The 18,280-nt window shown below is 34.0% G+C and overlaps 1 protein-coding gene across 5 annotated transcripts in view; it reads left to right on the forward strand.

Annotated features, from left to right (window-relative positions):
- VPS13A (vacuolar protein sorting 13 homolog A) overlaps nucleotides 1-18,280 on the forward strand; it is a 229,371-nt gene that overhangs the window by 190,529 nt on the left and 20,562 nt on the right. For 3 of the 5 annotated variants that reach the window (XM_032866682.1, XM_032866678.1, XM_032866679.1), the window contains exons 60-68: nucleotides 5,174-5,287; nucleotides 7,070-7,215; nucleotides 8,445-8,526; nucleotides 9,362-9,475; nucleotides 10,301-10,376; nucleotides 10,466-10,629; nucleotides 11,205-11,250; nucleotides 11,355-11,478; nucleotides 14,362-14,476. In XM_032866682.1, the coding sequence (XP_032722573.1) occupies nucleotides 5,174-5,287; nucleotides 7,070-7,215; nucleotides 8,445-8,526; nucleotides 9,362-9,475; nucleotides 10,301-10,376; nucleotides 10,466-10,629; nucleotides 11,205-11,250; nucleotides 11,355-11,478; nucleotides 14,362-14,476 (981 nt within the window). Of the gene's footprint in view, nucleotides 1-5,173; nucleotides 5,288-7,069; nucleotides 7,216-8,444; nucleotides 8,527-9,361; nucleotides 9,476-10,300; nucleotides 10,377-10,465; nucleotides 10,630-11,204; nucleotides 11,251-11,354; nucleotides 11,479-14,361; nucleotides 14,477-14,673; nucleotides 17,672-18,280 lie in introns of those variants that run through there. The other 2 variants (XM_032866681.1, XM_032866680.1) reach the window with 2 other exon arrangements.

An 18,280-nucleotide genomic window follows, 5' to 3' on the forward strand; every position in this document is an offset into this window, starting at 1 on the left:
CATACAGTTTTTTTTTAATGCATCATCATCAATACCTGTTGCTATCTATCCTTTGGATTCTAGCCATCATAGTGAGTGTGAAGTAGTATATCATTGTGATTTTGTGATTTACATGTACCTGATGATGAATGATGTTGAGCATCTTTTTATGTGTTGATGGACCATTTACATATTTTCTATAGAGAAATGTCTATTCAGATCCTTTGTTAAATAGGTTGTCTTCCTTTTAATGAATTGTAAAAGTTATTTATATATTCTAAATACAAGTCCCATATCAGATAAATGATTTGCAAATATTTTCTCTCATTCTCGTTTTTTCCCTCGCATTCTGTGTGTTGTGCTTTACTTTCCTGATGTCTTTTGAAGCACAAAAGTTTAATGTTAATGAAATCCAAATTCTTTTTTTTGTTGTTCATGTTTTTGGTGTCGTTTTTAAGAGTCTTTTGTCAGATCTAAGGTTGTGAATGTTATGAATTTAGCCCTATGTTTTAAGAGTTTTTTTTTTTATAATCAGGTCTTTCATCCATTTTGAGTTAATTTTTGTATATAGTGGGAGGTAAGGGCCCAACATCAGTCTTTTGCATTTGGCTATCGAGTTGTCCCAGTATCATTTATTGTATTTACTGAAAGAGTATTCCTTCCTGATTAATGGTCTTGGTACCCTTGTCAAAAATCAGTTGACCATTAACATACAGTTTTATTCCATTAATCTGTAAGTCCATCTTTTTACCAATACTGTACTGTCCTGATTATTATTGTATTGTAGTAAGTTTTGAAATTGAGAAGTATGAATCTTCCTCCTTTGTTGTTGTTCAAAATGTTTTTGCAATTCCATATGAATTTTAGAATCAGCTTGAGAGCTTCTTTGAAGAAGTCATCTGGGGTCTTGACAGAGATTACATTGAATCTGCATACCAGTTTTGGAGTTCTGACAACTTAACATTATTAAGTCTTTTGATCCTTAAACATTGAATGTTGTGCTTGTATGTAGATCTTTATTTTCTTTCAACATTTGTATAATTTTCAGAGTATAAGTTTGGCTCTTTTGTTAAATTTATTTTTGAGTATTCTTTTTTATAGTCTGCACAGAATTGTTTTTTAATCTCATTTTTTGTTCATTGCAAGTATATAGAAATATAATTGATTTTTTATACTGATCTTATATTTTGCAACCTTATGAACTCATTTATTACCTCTAATAGTTGTTTTATACATTCTGTAGGATTTTCTGCATATAAGATCGTGCCATCTGAGAATAGTTTTGCTTCTTCCTTTCTGATCTAATCTGCATGGCTTTTGTTTCTTCTTGCCTAATTGCCCTGCTAGAACCTCTAGTACAACATTGAATACAAGTGCAAGAGCAGACATTCTTGCCTTGTTTCTGATATAAAGAAAAATCTTTTACCATTAATTATATCAACAGTAGTTTTTTTTTTTTGTAGATAACCTACATTAGGTAGAGTTCTCTAATAGTTCCAGTTTGCTAAGTGTTATCATGAAAGTGTGTTGAATTTTGTCAAATGCTTTTTCTGCATCTCTTGGTGATATGGTGATATGGTTTTTGTTCTGTTGATTTTATTACATTGGATGTTAAAGCAACCCACTTAGTCTTGTGTATAATATTTTCGTATTTTGCTGGATTTGGGTCAGTAGTATTTTTTTGAGGCTCTTTGTGTTCACATTCATGTGATACTGGTCTGTTATTATAGGGCGAACACTGTATTTCTTATACATAAATAGTCAGTTGCTCTTTAAATTAGGTAAGAGAAAGAAATGGTTATATATTTATACTATTTACATCATTATCTTTTCCAGTTCAATCTTTTTTTTCCTTTTTTTTTTTCATTTGGATTCTAATTACCATTTGGGGTAACTTGCTTTCAGCCTGAGGAACTTTCATAAGTATTTCTTGTAAGGCACACCTACTAGCCATAAATTCTCCTAGTTTTTTGTTTTTGTTTTTGTTTTTGTTTTTGTTTTGTCTGGAAAAGTCTTCATATTCTTTCATTTTGAAAGGTATTTATACTGGAATTAGGATTCTTTGTTGGCAGGTTTTTTTTCTTTTGAGTACTTTGAATATGTTACCCACTGTCTTCTTGCCTCCTTTCTGCTAAGAAGTCAACTATTAATCTTTTTTTTTTTTTTTTTTAAGATTTATTTGAGAGCATAGGTGAGGGGAGGGGTGGGGAGAGAAGGAGAAACTCAAGCAGACTCTGCACTGAGTGCACAGCCTGACATGGGGCTCTGTCTCAGAACCCTGAGACTACAACCTGAGCCAAAACCAAGAGTGGGATGCTTAACCAACTGTGCCCCCCAGCCACCCCAACTATTAGTCTCATCAGGGTCATCTTATATGTAGTTAAGTTGTTTTTCTCTTCTTGTTTCTTAAGATTTTCTCCTTGTCTTTGACTTTCAGCAATTTTACTGTTACATATCTTTTGTGAACCTCTTTCCATTTATGCACTAGGAGTTCATTTAGCTTCCTGGATATGTTGCTTATTGTTTTTCATTGAATATAGAAAACGTTCAGCTATTATTTCTTCACGTATTTTTTCTACTTTTACTCTCTTTTCCCCTGATATACCCATATTGTATATGTTAGCATGCTTAATGATGTACCACATTTCTCTGAGAGTGTTGATTTTTCTTCACTCTTTTTCCTCTGTTCTTCAGACTGCATCATCTTTAACACTTTGCCTTCAAGGTCATGATAAAACAATGCATTTAATTTAGCGTATAATGAAGTGTTTCTATTTCTCCTATCAGCTCAAATACACTGTTCGGTCCTTCTAGTGAATCTTCCATTTCTATTACAGTTTTCAATTCCAGAATTTTTAATAGGTTTTTTAATATATAATTTTTCTCCCTCTGTATTTGATGTAGTGTTCAAGTTGATAAGACATGGTCATCATAATTTCTTTCACTTTCTAAATATGGTTTTCTTTAATGCAGGGCTCAATCCCAGAACCCTGGGATCATGACCTGAGCCAAAGGCAGACACTTAATCATCTGAGCCACCCAGGCGCCCCAGGTTTTCTTAAGTTCTTTGAACATATTTATAGTGGCTACTTGGAAGTATTTTTCTTTTAATCCAGTCTCGTCACTTCTCACATGCAGTTTCTTTTGCCTAGTTTTTTCCCAGTGTATGGGTCATACATTCCTGTCTTTGCACATATCATAATTTTTGGTTGGGAACTTAGACATTTTAGATGATACACTATAAAAACTGGCTACCGATCCCTCTGTCCCCAAAGCTTATTAGCTTATTTGTTCCTTCTGTGACTGGTTAGATTTTTTTTATTGAAGTCTACCCTTCCTACACCCCTTACTTCTCCTGCAATGTTAAGCTTTTGGTGTTGCTTCTCAGAGAGGTGAAGATCTTGGAATACCCACCCTTACCCTGGAACAATTGGTTTTGGGGCTGGGCCCTCTTCTCTTTTCACAACACACCTAGCTATTGAAGTCTACTAATTGCTGGCTGATTGCATTATTTTTTTTCCACAGTACCTTAGGCCATAAATTGTTCTACAGACTAATCTAATCAAACTTGGGCTCTTTTTTTTTTTCTTTGAGGAACTCATCTGGAGATCAGTGTTTGATACTTGTTTTGACCCCAGGAGGACCCCTTAAACTCTTTCCCCATTTCACTCATGAAAACTAAGACGCCTGCAGTTTAGCCTGCATCTTCATTGAATCATTGATTTTCCTTCCAGTTATCTTTCCCTATGACATTTACTGTTTCCTAATGCTGAGATGTGAACTTCTTCAAAAACTCTCTTACAATCGAAGTCGAAGGCTTTGGGAAAAGATTAGGGGTTTCTTTGGAAAAAGATTAGGAGTTATTTTAAAGTTTCATTGTCCCCCAGGTAAAAATATCCGACCAGAGCTTCAGAGCTAGGAGTGGAACAGGAGTGATCAGAACCCAGTATTCTCAGTGGTATTACACCAAATTAGAGCTTTTGTTCCATGAGTAGAGGCTGGGCAGTGGGACAGAAGCTCTCCCATCCCCATAATGTAGCATTAGCAGCTGGTAACTGGGGGTGGGATGAGAAACGCTGACATCTTATGCCTCCCAGGAAGAAAGTATTCCAGCTGTCCACTGGGCAGACAGGGAGCTTTATGTTCTTGAGTGTAGCAGTCTAGAGTGAAGTCATGGCTTGTTGAACTAGGAGGGGGATCTGAGGGAATGGTACTTGTTCAAATACTACAGATTCACTTTTCTTACAAATTTTTGTAGATTTTCTTGAAAAGATGTTTTATTTGCTTATACCATTAGGTTCATTCATAGAGGCCTTAGATATTTAGGTTTTTTATATTTATTTTTTAAATATTTATTTATTTTAGAGAGAGAATGTATGCATGGGGGTATGTGGAGGGAGAGAATCTGAAGCTGACTCCCCATGGAGTGTGGACCCTGATGCAGGGCTTGATCCCATGACCCCCAAATCATAAATTGGGCCATAACCAAGAGTCAGATGCTTAACCGACTGAGGCACCCAGGCACCCCAAATGTTTGTTTGTTTCACCAGTTTCACTGGGGAACTGGTCTGAAGAGCCCTTCACCCTGTCATCTGAGAAGTCAATTTCCAGACACTGTACTTTTAATAAGGCTGTCATTTTGATACTGTTGATGATAGGTCAAAATGTGAATGTTGGGGCCATTTCTCAACACATAGAAGTAGTTAAATTTGTGTTTAAAAGAGAATTAATGTTGATTATCAAGAATGAAAGCCATATTCATCACTTAATACAACATCATTTTCAGTGCCTTCCCCTTTTTGATTATAGCATGGGCCTCTGTAGGTGTCAGTGAGGTATTTACTAAAAAGCTACAGAAGAACTATGATTATATTTAAAGAAAGAAATATTCCTGAGAAAGTATTGATACACTGGATTATAGTAGCTTTTGGGGATAACTCTATAGTCCCAAGAAGAAAAGCTTAGTGTTTTGTAATGGATTAGGTGGAAACAAAATATGCTTATCAATTTGTGAGTTAGGGACAGAGCTTTACTAACAGGTATTAGGTTCCCTTCTCTTACAATAACTTTCTAATCATAAACAGTGTTGAATATGGATGTTATGGAGGTGTGTTCTGCAGTATCTGAGCTATTGACTTAAATGCCTCAAACAGATGGATCCTTTAAGTTTTTAATGCTTTTTTTTCCCCTATAGGTTGAACTTTTTCATAAAGATATAGAAGCTTTCCAAGAAGAATATAAAACAGCTTCATTAGCAGATTCATCACAAGTCAGTCTCTATGAATACTTCCATATATCTCCTATCAAGGTAGGGGAAATAGAAGTCATTTTTTATTATCCTTGATAATCTAGGTAATAGCAACTTGACTTGCTTTGTTTGGGATATAAATTATATATCCCAATTATATATATATATAATTACATATATATATAAATTATTTTCTCTAATAGTATATAAATTCTGTAAATAAAGTAGCAGGAATAGTCCTCTGAAATTTTTATTTATACTTACAACAATTTTTCACTATATGGAAATAATATTGGAGCCACCTACAACATGTGTTTATATGTTCATATCTTTTTTTTTTATTTTATTTTTTCAGTGTTCCAAGATTCATTGTTTATTCATCACACCCAGTGCTCCATGCAATACGTGCCCTCCTTAATACCCACCACCAGACCCTCCCAATCCTCCCCCCACCACTTCAAAACCCTCAGTTTCTTTCTCAGGGTCCATAGTCTCTCATGGTTCGTCTCCTCCTCCGATTTCCCCCAACTCACTTGTCCTCTCCATCTGCCAATGTCCTCCATGTTATTCCTTATGCTCCACAAATAGGTGAAACCATATGATAATTGACTCTCTCTGCTTGACTTATTTCACTCAGCATAATCTCCTCAAGTCCCGTCCATGTTGATACAAAAGTTGGATAGTCATCCTTTCTGATGGAGGCATAATCCTCCATTGTATATATGGACCATATCTTCTTTATCCATTTGTCTGTTGAAGGGCATCTTGGTTCTTTCCACAGTATGGCTACTGTGGCCATTGCTGCTATGAACATTGGGGTCTTGACCTAACATTTTTGTTACCTTAGTTTTCTGTTAACCTGTTTAATTTTGTGTATGATGTGTGTGTATTGGTATAACTGACATATAACATGGATTAGTCTCAGGTGTATAAGGTAATGATTTGATATTTGTATACTCTGTTAATGATCATCGCAATAAATTCGTTCCCTTCCATCATGATACAGTGTTAAAAAAGTTTTTTTTTTCTTGTAATGAGGACTTTTAAGATTTATTTACTCTCTTAGCAACTTTCAAATAATGCACTACAATATTACTAACTATAGTTTCTGAGTTGTAAATTAATTTGTGGAGTAACCTTGATTTAAGAACTGAACACTGAATGGAACTAAATATAAGCTCTTAATACAGAGTTTCTGAATTACTTACATAATACTTGAAGAAAATTATAGAAAATTATTGTACATATATATATACACACACAATATTGTTATAAGTAATTATATATAAATGCATATCATACTTACATAACACTTGGAAATATTGTATAGAAAATTATATATATATACATAATATATATAGTATATAAATGATTATATAAATGCATATAATACGAAAGTGTGAAAGTTTGTTTTAACTGATTTCAACCTGGTAACTTAATTCTAATACTTGAAACACTGAGTTATTTTCAACAACTGCAACTTCTGGATTATTATTATTATTTAAAAATATATAAAAATTATTATTTTCATAGCTTTACCAAAAGATTAAATTCAGTAATGTAAGCTAATATGGTACTACTAATATGGTACTTAGGGATTGAGCCTAAGTACCATATTAGCTTACATTACTGAATTTAAAATTTAAAAAGAGCTGTATTCAATTTTAAACTCCTTTAACTTTTCACTTAATAATTTTGGCATAATCTAAAATTGCAAAACTGAAATTTATCAAACTTTGAAATCTTATATGGTGTAGTAAATTTAAAATAAGATTAAATTTTAAAAGTTAAAATTGTCATTTTGCAGATAGTGCTTAAATATTTGTCTCTTTATCTCTTTAGTTGCATTTAAGTGTTTCACTGAGGTCGGGCAGAGAAGAAGCTAAAGATTCAGAACAGCAGGAAGGACTCGTGGCCGTTCGCTCTTTAAATCTTCTCCTGAAGAGTATTGGTGCCACCCTTACAGATGTACAAGATGTAGTTTTTAAGTATGTTTAATATTCAAATCTATAAATTGACGAAAAGTCCATTTTACATTTACCTAAAAACTTTACAAGTGAAAAAGTGTACAAAGGACATTGGAAATCATAGACAAATATGGGTTTTGCTATTAAATGGAATATGATTTAAGTAACATTTAACCTGCTAAACCTTAACTAGAAGGAACAGAATAATTATTAAATAATTTCCTTAAGAAAGAGGGACAGAGGCCATACAAGTTTGTGCAACATATAAGGCCTTTCTGGGCTACAGAGGATTCCTGAGAAGCTGTGAGTGCCTGAAGGTATGGCACTTATACCATGTGGCTTCAGGGCTCTTAGGGTCAAGATTGTCAGAGCATATGCGACTAAAGCAAAATGAAAGCTGTGATAGGGGAAATGAAGGGATTTGTTTAAACATTACAGCCGAGAATATACATTTTAATGTGAGTCGTAACGGAAGCTATTAGAGTACCTGACCAAATAAACTCAAAAAAGTCTGAGTGGAGACTTCAGATGAGAATGACCTTTTCAGGTAGCACCCAGCAATGTTATTAAGAACCTTGGTAAGACTCAGTGAATCCAGTAGGATGTAACTCTAAATCTAGATAAAGTTAGATACCAGTCAAATTAAAGAACATAGGTTTGAAGACGTTGGGAATAGGATGAGATTTCTCATCCGGCTTCTGTCTACCAGCTAACAGAGAGCTTCCCAAGCAGTGGATCCGCATGTGCTGTGAATAGGTTAGCAGTCAACCGACCTTGATTCCTCAGCCGTCCGCTGATCAGACAGGATCTGCAGCAACTGAAGCCTGGCCATTCTTGAGCAGAATGGCCAAAATCTTTAAGAAAAAAAAAAAAAAAAGATAAAAATAAAACCTCTCTATTCACCTCACCATGCCAGACATTTCTGTGTGGGCCATGACAGGGCAGAGTTGGAAAATACAGTTCATGTCCATGAGTGGTATCCAGAGGGTCTCTGAATCCCCTGAAGGATGTGAAAATATGTTTATATTGGTGGCTCTTCTGAGGATAAGATCCATAGCTTTCATGAGATTCTTTGAGGGTTCTTTGACCAGAATATGCCTATGTAAAAGAGTAGGCTTTCTGATTGGCATGGGAAATGTACGAAAGGAAAGAAAAGGAAACAATTTGTTAATATTAAAAATATTCTCTTCCCCTGTCTCCCTCTTCCCCTCCTACACACATCCTCACACATATTTGTATGTGTTTTTCAGGCTTGCATTTTTTGAGCTGAACTATCAGTTCCATACAGCATCTGAACTACAGTCTGAAGTAATAAGACACTATTCGAAACAGGTTTGTCTGAGATATTTTATAAAGGGACAGATTGAGACAGTGAAACTGGGTCTGTACAAGTATAATGTAGATTTGACAAGGAAGTAAATAGCCATTTTCCAAAATCTTAAAACTTTTTTTTTTTCTCAGAATTGAAAAAGAAATTGAGCCATGACACCGTTTCATTTTTTTGCCTTTTTCTTTTTGAGCTACTGACAGAAATATTTTTTGGATAAATGTGGACTTAAATATCTTTAAATAAAATATTAACTAATTCACCAAACTTACTCTAAAAAAATAGTTTCAGGGGAAGCTATTAGCAACTAACTGAATACAGGCAGTTTTTAATGTAGTTGTGTTGTTGAGTCAGTTAGATATGTTATTTTAATGGATTTTTTTTTCCATCTTTAGAAAGACTCCTGTATCTTAGGATATAACTTAGATAGCATCTGAGACAGCTGTTCTGTAGTGGACAGACACTAAGCCTGATTCAAGATATCTGGGTTTGGATTCCAGTTTTGCTCTTTATCTACTACGTGACCCTGGGCATCATTTGACTTTTATGTTTCTCCAGCCTATAAAAGGATGGTGGTAATAGCAACTGTCACAGACAGTTGTAAAAGTGAAAGCATTTTGAGTATTCTAAAGCTTTATGTAAATATGTCATACTATCTGCAATACTCTAACACCAAACCACTTTTTAAAAACAAAACTAGTGATACATACGGTGATATGGTATAGGTGTTGAAATTGGTGGTAAGGGTGTTAGCCTTAAAGAAAAGAAACTGGATGTGTGTACTGATCAACATTTTTTTCCAGTTGGCTGAATTGATTTATATTTGTATTTCATTTTTAGGCCATTAAGCAAATGTATGTACTCATTCTTGGACTTGAAGTTTTGGGAAATCCCTTTGGCTTGATTAGAGAATTTTCTGAAGGTGTGGAAGCATTTTTTTATGAACCGTACCAGGTAATAAAATAGTTATTCTTGCATTGTATCACTAATACTTAGGAAAAAATAATGCATCCCAAACTGTTAACTTGAAGTGTAGGTGTAAATAGATTTTGGGAGACATAACAGAAGAACATGATATTGCAGCAAAGAATTGTAAGAGGTTTTGAGAAATTTGGAGGGAAATTTTACCCTCAAAATCTAAACTTAAGATTTTACTAAGATATACTATATTTTCAGTATTCTTTTGGAGTATTAAAGGTAGGTAAACGTTTTCTGTAGTAGAAGTAAGATCACCAGGGGCAGGCAGCCTTTGCACCGTTGTGTGGGACAGTGAAAGCAACTGCAGGCAGACACTGTGCAAAACCATCTTAATCAGTGACAAAATAGTGATTGTTTTCTCCCTTAACATTTTCTTTTAAAACATTCAAAACTCTCCTACTTTTACTTCTAAATGTAGAGGGTAATGAAAAAGTAAAACTGTTACTTATATTGTACAGTATATTTGAAACATCAGTATTAAGTATTAAAGTGCAGTTACTTCTTTTACAAAAATTATCAAGAGTGGTTAGTGCTTATGTTTTCCTCCTGGAACTTACAGTTTGGAGCAAACATGTTTTGTACACATTGGTAAACAGTCCCGTTCCTGAGTTTGCATCCACTTGTTCCTTGTACTTTCAACGTTGCGAAGTATCTCTTAGAATTTTGTTAATGTGAAGCTTTTTGCTGGTTTCACTTCCTCTAGGATATTTTTATTCTTGTTCCTACTGCTTTCTTAATTTATATCAATAAGTTCACTTTAAAAGAAAATGTAACCTTTGTTGTTATTATTTGACCTTTTAGGGAGCCATCCAGGGTCCCGAAGAGTTTGTGGAGGGGATGGCCCTAGGACTGAAGGCATTAGTTGGTGGAGCTGTTGGTAAGAAAGAGGACGCCGACCAGCTGTGATTAGTTCAAGAAAGTAATTTTACCTCTGCTTTTACTAAAAATAATGATCATTTCTGCTAGGTGGATTAGCTGGTGCTGCCTCCAAAATCACCAATGCTATGGCTAAAGGGGTGGCAGCTATGACCATGGATGAAGACTACCAGCAGAAGAGGAGAGAAGCCATGAATAGGCAGCCAGCCGGTCTTAGAGAAGGCATCACTCGTGGAGGAAAAGGCTTAGTTTCTGTAAGAAATTTCCCAGGGTTGTGAACTGGTCAGGGATTTTCTTCTTCTTTCTTCTTTCTTCTTTCTTCTTCCTTCTTCTTCTTCTTTTTTTTTTTTTAAGATTTTATTTATTTATTTGATAGAGTGAGAGAGAGCACGAGCAGCAGGGAGGGGCAGAGGAAGAGGGACAAGCAGACTCCCCTCTGAGCAGGGAGCCCGACTCCAGGCTCAATCCCAGGACGTGGGCTGAAGGCAGACACTTAACTGATTGAGCCACCCAAACGCTCCTCTGGGAGTATCTTTTAAAGCTACATTTGGCGAATAAGAAAATAGGTACTTAACTTGCACTCCTTCAAGCATTATTTAGATATTGGAGGAGCAGTGAGTTGTGACCTATATAAAATACGTCAGTAACCTCTAAAATCATTGTTTAACTAGGATACTTAGGTAATGCATTTCTAGATGTATTTCTGTTCCAGTGCTTTCTAGATTCTTACAATATCTAGAAAGCAGAACCCTCTATTTTTTTGTAAGCCAGAGTTGGTTCTTTAAAGAATCGTGTTGAAAGTATTATAAATTTTTCTTTTCCTCCCTAGGGTTTTGTAAGTGGCATAACAGGAATTGTTACAAAACCGATCAAAGGCAAGTACATTCCTTTGGGCCATATAGATTACCAGGTCTTTCACAAATTGATTCTGTTTTCATTCTTGATCCACTTGCCTAAACCTTTGTTTTTTTCTTTCTAGGAGCTCAAAAAGAAGGAGCAGCTGGTTTCTTTAAAGGTGTTGGGAAGGGTTTAGTTGGAGCAGTGGCAAGGCCAACTGGAGGCATCATAGACATGGCCAGCAGTACATTTCAGGGAATAAAAAGGTAAGATTTCTCTGGTGGAAGATACGAGTAAAATGCTTAAACTGTGAGAAATAAAATAAATCGGCTGTTTGGCTCAAGGCCCTTCGTTTTGAACCGTATAATATGGCAAGTTATATATTATCTTCCTGATTCCCATTTAAGTTTCCTTTGCATCATTTCGACATTACAGAGTTCTTCTTTTTTGGTTCTTCATTCCCAGCAGCCTTGTAGGAAGGGCTTGGCAAGTTAAGCAAGCTTTTACTTACTTATTTTAAGTACATTAGAATAATGTAATGTCATATATATGATATACAGGCATTATATATGTGTAACGCTATCTACATATATATATACACACACACACACGTTATAAAAATTACTGAATTACCCATGAGTTATATAAAATTCACTGAATTTTATCAAATTGAAGTGAAGCCATTTGGATTTGACCTTTCTTCTGGTAAGTTTTTTGATTACTAATTCGGTCTCTTTATTTAATAGAAGTCTTAATCAGATTGTTTGTTTCTTCATTCAATTGAAGTCCTCTTTCTTTTTTTCTTTGTCATTTTTGTTGACTCTGAGAACCAATTTTCGGTTTCATTGATCCCCTCCATTGTTCTTCTGCTTATCTCTATTCTAATTTTCTTTTCTGCCCTAATTTTTCTTACGTCCTTCCTTCTGCTAGCTTTGGGTCGTTTGCTTTTCTTCCTCCGGTTTTGCAAGGTGTAAATTTAGATTATTGATTTGGGATCTTTCTTCTTTTTAAGTGTTAGGCATTCACAGCAATAAATCACTCTGTGAGCACGGTCTTTGCCTTCTCCCATAAGTTTTGGTACATTGTGTTTGTTTTCATTTGTCTCAAAGTAGTTACTTTCCTTGGTTATTTTTCTTGGACCTTCTGCCATTCAGTTCCCACAAATTTGTGAATTGCCCAAATTTCCTTCTCTTACAAATTTCCAGTTTTATTCTGTGTGGCCAGATAACAAACCTTATAGGTTTCAGCATTTTTATATTTATTAACATATGCTTTAGGGCCTAATACATGGTCTGTTCTGGAAAGTGTTCTGTGTCCACTTGAGAAAAATACATAGTTTCCTGTTAAATGTTTTCTGTATAGAGGTCTATTAGGTCTAGTTGGATAATAATGTTATTCAAGTCTTCTGTTTCCTTGCTGATCTTCTATTTAGCAGTCATGATTAAAAGTAGGATATAGAAATAACTGTTATTACTGATTTTTTTTTTCTCTTCTCAGTTCTGCCAGTTTTTGCTTCATGTATTTGGGAGCTCTCTTGTTAAGTACTTATGTGTTCATAATTTTTATATCTTCTTGATTTATTAACTTTTCTTGTAAAATGTCCTTCTTTGTATTTAATGAGAATATTGTTTAAAATTTAATTTTCTTCTGAACTTGGTATGGCTTTTCCAGCCCTCTTTTGGTTACTGTTTACATGTTATATCCTTTTGCATCCTTTCATTTTCAACTTACTTTCATCTTTGACTCTAAAGTCCGTCTTTTTTGGATAGCATATACTTGGATCATACTTTTTTATCTGTTCTGCCAATTTCTGCTTTTTAATCGGAGAATTTACCCATATGTATGTGTTATACGTATGGATACATTATGTGGTAAGCTCTTAATTAATGTTGATTGTATCTGTGAATATTTTTTGAATGAATGAACAAATAGACCATTCATGTAGGTCCATACAGTCAAAAATGCTAAATTATGGGGTGCCTGGGTGGCTCAGTGGGTTAAAGCCTCTGCCTTCGGCTCAGGTCATGGTCTCAGGGTCCTGGGATCGAGCCCCACATCGGGCTCTCTGCTCAGCAGAGAACCTGCTTCCTCCTCTCTCTCTGCCTGCCTCTCTGACTACTTGTAATCTCTATCAAATAAATAAATAAAATCTTGATAAAAAAATGTTAAATTATTATAGTACCAAAACTAGCAATGCATATATATTTTTCAAACAGTAACTGCCAAGCCCAAGTGGGACTATGAGGAATGTTAGGGTATTTGAACATTAGAAAACTATACATGTAATGTGATTTATAACAGTAATAGATTGAAGGAGATTAACTATATGATGACAGCAATGACCAGAAAGGAATTTCATATTTCATCTTCATTGCCCATTCAAGATTTTTTAAAAACAATAACAATAAAAAAGAACTATAAACAAACTAAGAGTAGAAATGAATGTCCTTGTTTTGACAAAAGATACCTTAAAAAAAATTTTTTTTTGTTAATATAGGTTCTTCATGGAGAAATCTTAGAAGCTTTCCCTTTAGGGTGCCTGGGTGGCTCAGTCGTTAACATCTGCCTTTGGCTCAGGTCATGATACCAGGGTCCTGGGATCGAGCCCTCCAGCAGGCTCCCTTCTGGCAGGAGGCCTGCTTCTTCCTCTCCCCCTGCTTGTGTTCCTTCTCTCGCTGTCTCTCTCTCTCTCTCTCTGTCAAAGAAATAAATACATAAATTAATTAATTAATTAATTAATTAAAAAGAAGTAGAAGAATCTTTCCCTTTAAAGTTAGAAATGAGGCAAGGTCAGCTATAATCACCTCATATTTAGTATTGTATTGGTGTACTTAGCATTGAACTGGAAGAGCTAGACAGTATAATAGAAAAAGAAAAATGAAAAATCAGAGAAAAAAAAAAGCAACATTCATTTGCTGATTCTAATTATTGTCTACAAAGAAAATCCAAGACAATCTGTAAACAAACTTCTTTACAAGTTGACATTTTTCTAGAAAACTTACATTAGTGTCATAAAGACAAATTTTAAAATAGAGAAGTGATGTAATAGTCTTATCCAAAAGAAGATTCTTTTTAGTAGTTGCATTTTAAAGTGTACTAAAGAGTTCTTGAATAATTTTTGTAGTCAAGTCATATTTTTTTTCCTGCAGAGCTACAGAGACTTCTGATGAAGTGGAGAGCCTGCGGCCCCCGCGATTCTTTAATGAGGATGGAGTCATCAGACCTTACAGGTTGAGGGATGGGACTGGAAACCAGATGTTACAGGTGGGTGAAGAAATATTTTACACATTACGAGTAATTTAGTCAGGTTCACTTTATTAAAAGTAGTTATATACTATTTTAAATATATGTTAGATTATTTGGGCTTTTATGTGTTTTGCTTAATTCTGTTTATAAGTTTCTAATACTTAGGTTTTAATGTACATTTATTTACTATAAGATTTTTTTTTTCTTTTTTACAGGCATCAAAAAGTTTGATATGAAAACAATTAATGCATGACTTTACAAGTGAAAGCCAACAATAGATTTTAGTCTTAAAATTTTCAAACTACGTACAGCTGTTTCAGTATTTTGAATACAAAGAAAAGCTTTTGTATTGGTAAATTTTTGTATAGGATTTTAGTGAATCTGATCTTTTTATAGGGTGTTCTTAGTTCTGTATTGGATTTGCTAAATTTGTTGAAAACCATCGTGCCTTATGTACCCTCATAGTTGGTGGTACTTACTTAGCCAATTAAACCATTTCTGTTTAGGGTACTTCCCTCTGCATATCAGGCCACTAGTAGCTTTTACACAGTTCTCATGTCCATTTGGACATGGATAAGGAAAAAACCAGTACCCCTGCTGTTGGTGAAATTCTTGGGTTCTTAGACTTTTCTTTTGAAGATACTCAACTAGTCTTGACCCTCTTCTTGCCTTATGCCTGTGTGGTCTATTTAAAACCTGTGGGATCTGATAAGCAGCTCACATGAAAGCCAACATCTTTTATTAAGGAAAATCAGATTTGAAACAAAAAGCCACTTGGAGGTCGAACATTTTATCTAAAATAATAGCTATTTTTCTTACTTTGAAAACTGGACTTTTTAAAATTTGAATTATGGTGTAGGTAACATACCATAATAGATTATACCAGTTTAAAGTTATTTCATCTTTGGTTTAGATATGGACTACTAAATCATTTTTTTGCAAACAGACAAGGAGTCATTATGTTATATAGACTTGAAAATATTTGTAGTAATAATAAACAGTGGGGATATGGTCCTTTCTTTATAACCTTGATATTTTAAATATTGTCATGTTTAAAATGATGATGGTAAATATTTAAAACTTCAGTATTTTACCCACTACATGCAGGATATATAATTTTGCGTAAAATGTACTTCCATCTAATATAGTAAAACATGACCATTGAGATAGTGTGTATTATTTAGTAAAGCGATAGTGTGTTTAAAATGTTTTTAAAGCATCCAAATAATTGCACATTGGGACAGAAGTGGCAATCTAGCGAAAGGTTGTGCTCTAAAAGGCATTTTGTGCAATCTCTGTAGTGATAGTATATCATTCTTTGGAAGATGGAAATGGTGCAGAAGTCACCCTTGGTTAATACAATTGAAAAATATACTTCTATTCAATTCCAGCCTTCCCTTTTTAGGGAAGGAACCTGTTACTTGTATTAGTAGCTTATGTTAACCTATTACTGACATTTTACTGGTCTGAATAGTTATTAGATCACCTGTTGAAAAATTAAAAATATTTCCTGAGAAACTTTTAATTAATTCAGTAAGAAGTAAGGATGAGTAGTGAGGGGAATAATCCTCATTATTAGGAAATAGATTATGATAAATAAGAAAGCCATAAGATACAAAAATTTCTCTCAGTTGATAATTTGATCTTAGTGACAAATAAATTTATTTTATACCTACATTAATGGTTTGCTGAAGTTTTAAACTTTGGGATTTAAAAGCCATGACCTTTGGCTGTGTGTTTTTAATGGTACATACTATTTTTAGTAGGCCAGTTTTAGTGTTAACTGCTCGAAGAGCTATTTAAATGATGAAAACCTCACAATCCTTGTAGCCATTTTTACTTGTTTTTTAGCAAGAGCATTAAACACAGTATTAGCTGGAATACCTATAAGAATTCACCAGAGGCCTTAGGATGTTGTGGTTAGCATTGTTCTCTTATAGGTGTGAGAAGCAGGTTGTTGGTTTGGTGGTAATGGTGCTTTTTAAATCAAAACTGTCATTAGCAAATATTTTACAATACGTGAGTGCCAGTACTCTAGAAAAAAAGCAGATGACGTAGAAACAGGATTTAAAGTCTCGTCTAGAGAGATTAAATCTGAGTGATTTAACATTGGTGCTTTAGCAAATGTATAATACTTTAGATGTTTCTCCTTTTATTTTCTAATTTTCTAAAAAAAAAAAAAAGGTACTCTACATTCAGTAAATTATATGGGCCTATATATAATTAAATATAAAATACACTTTGGTTGTATGCCTTTGTATCTAGAAAGGAGTACCTATTACAGTGCCTCCAGCTGGGCGATTCAAGTTCACTACTAGAGAAATAGAATAATAATTCTCATATATTCATGGAATACCTTACTGGTATCATCCAACTATTTTATCCATTGAGTATACCAGCCAGTGAGGTCTAGTCTTAGGTCTATTAAGTTATGGAATGTTATATCTGTAATTACTGCCCTACTCAGATCTGAACTCTGCCTTAAGATTATTCTGACTCCTTGAACATTTCATAATTTTACATGTTTTGCAAGCATTTTGCCATGCTTAACTAACCTTTGTGCTTCTTTTTTCCTCTACCATGCTTACAGAAAATTCAGGTCTACAGGGAGTGGATTATGACTCACAGTAGCAGTAGTGATGATGATGATGATGATTAGTCAGATCTGAAATGTTAAATTCATGTTCTTTGTCATTTTATTTGGAATGTTTCGTTAACATGTTTTGTATGACTGCTACCACAACGCCCATATGTCCAATGTTAGGGTATTAAAATACTTTTTCCTTTTAAAATGTTTTTCTACATGTTTACAGAAAGCAAAGGAATTACATTATTTAAGCACAGAAAAAAATGTATTCTACATCCAAAGTAGGGCATACTATATATTCTAGCATTTGCTTGTATATGTTTTGTAGCTTTGCAATGCTGAGTTCATCTTCAAGATTTAAAAGTTAAATATTTTTTTAATGTTCACTAGTTTTATTTTCATGTACCTGCTTACTGGCAAAATACCATTTTTAATATTCTCTGTAAATTTTCTGGGCTGTAATAGAATGCCATCGTATAAAAAAGAATAGTAATACCTAGTCAGTATTTTATATTTAGCATTTTAAGAGTGTTTTTGTCAAATTCCATTTAATAATAAATTTATGTAACTTCAAGCAATATGAATTTGTTGTTCTCTTCCAAAACCACATGGGTTGTACTGCTGTTGTAAGAAACATTCATGATTTGTTCTGGACATTAGTGACATAATTTATAGTCTTACAAAGAAAAAGGTTCTATTCTTTGGTTCACTTTTTATTTCATTACGTATGTATATATACAATGAACAAAGTTGGTTTTATAGTCATTATATTTACTTATTAACCTAAATATCAGTATGCTGTATCCCTCTTATAAAATATTAAAAGTTAATTCAGGACATCAGAAGAATTTTTATAGTGAGCAGAATTATGTATGTTTTTTTCTTGGTTGTATTGGAAAATGTTATCCATGTCTCTGAAAGATCAATGAGCAGAACTGTTTGTTTTGTGCACTTGAAGGGTTTTCTTTAATTTTCAATTTAAATAAAACTATTCTGTCCTGTTTCACAAGTAAGTTAGATATACAAAAAAAAAAAATCCTCTAAAGAGTAAATGACTATTAGTATAATATGATGGGGTTTTCTGAAATTTTTATTTAGATTCCAGTGTAGTTAACATACAGTGTAAAACTGGTTTCACGTATATGATACAGTGATCCCACACTTCCATACATCACCTGGTGCTCATCACATGTGCACTCCTTAACTCCCCATCACCTGCTTCAGTCTTTCTACCC

This window comes from Lontra canadensis, unplaced genomic scaffold, assembly GCF_010015895.1.
Source record: "Lontra canadensis isolate GAN:19392208 unplaced genomic scaffold, GSC_riverotter_1.0 scaffold31, whole genome shotgun sequence".
Lineage (NCBI taxonomy): Eukaryota > Metazoa > Chordata > Mammalia > Carnivora > Mustelidae > Lontra > Lontra canadensis.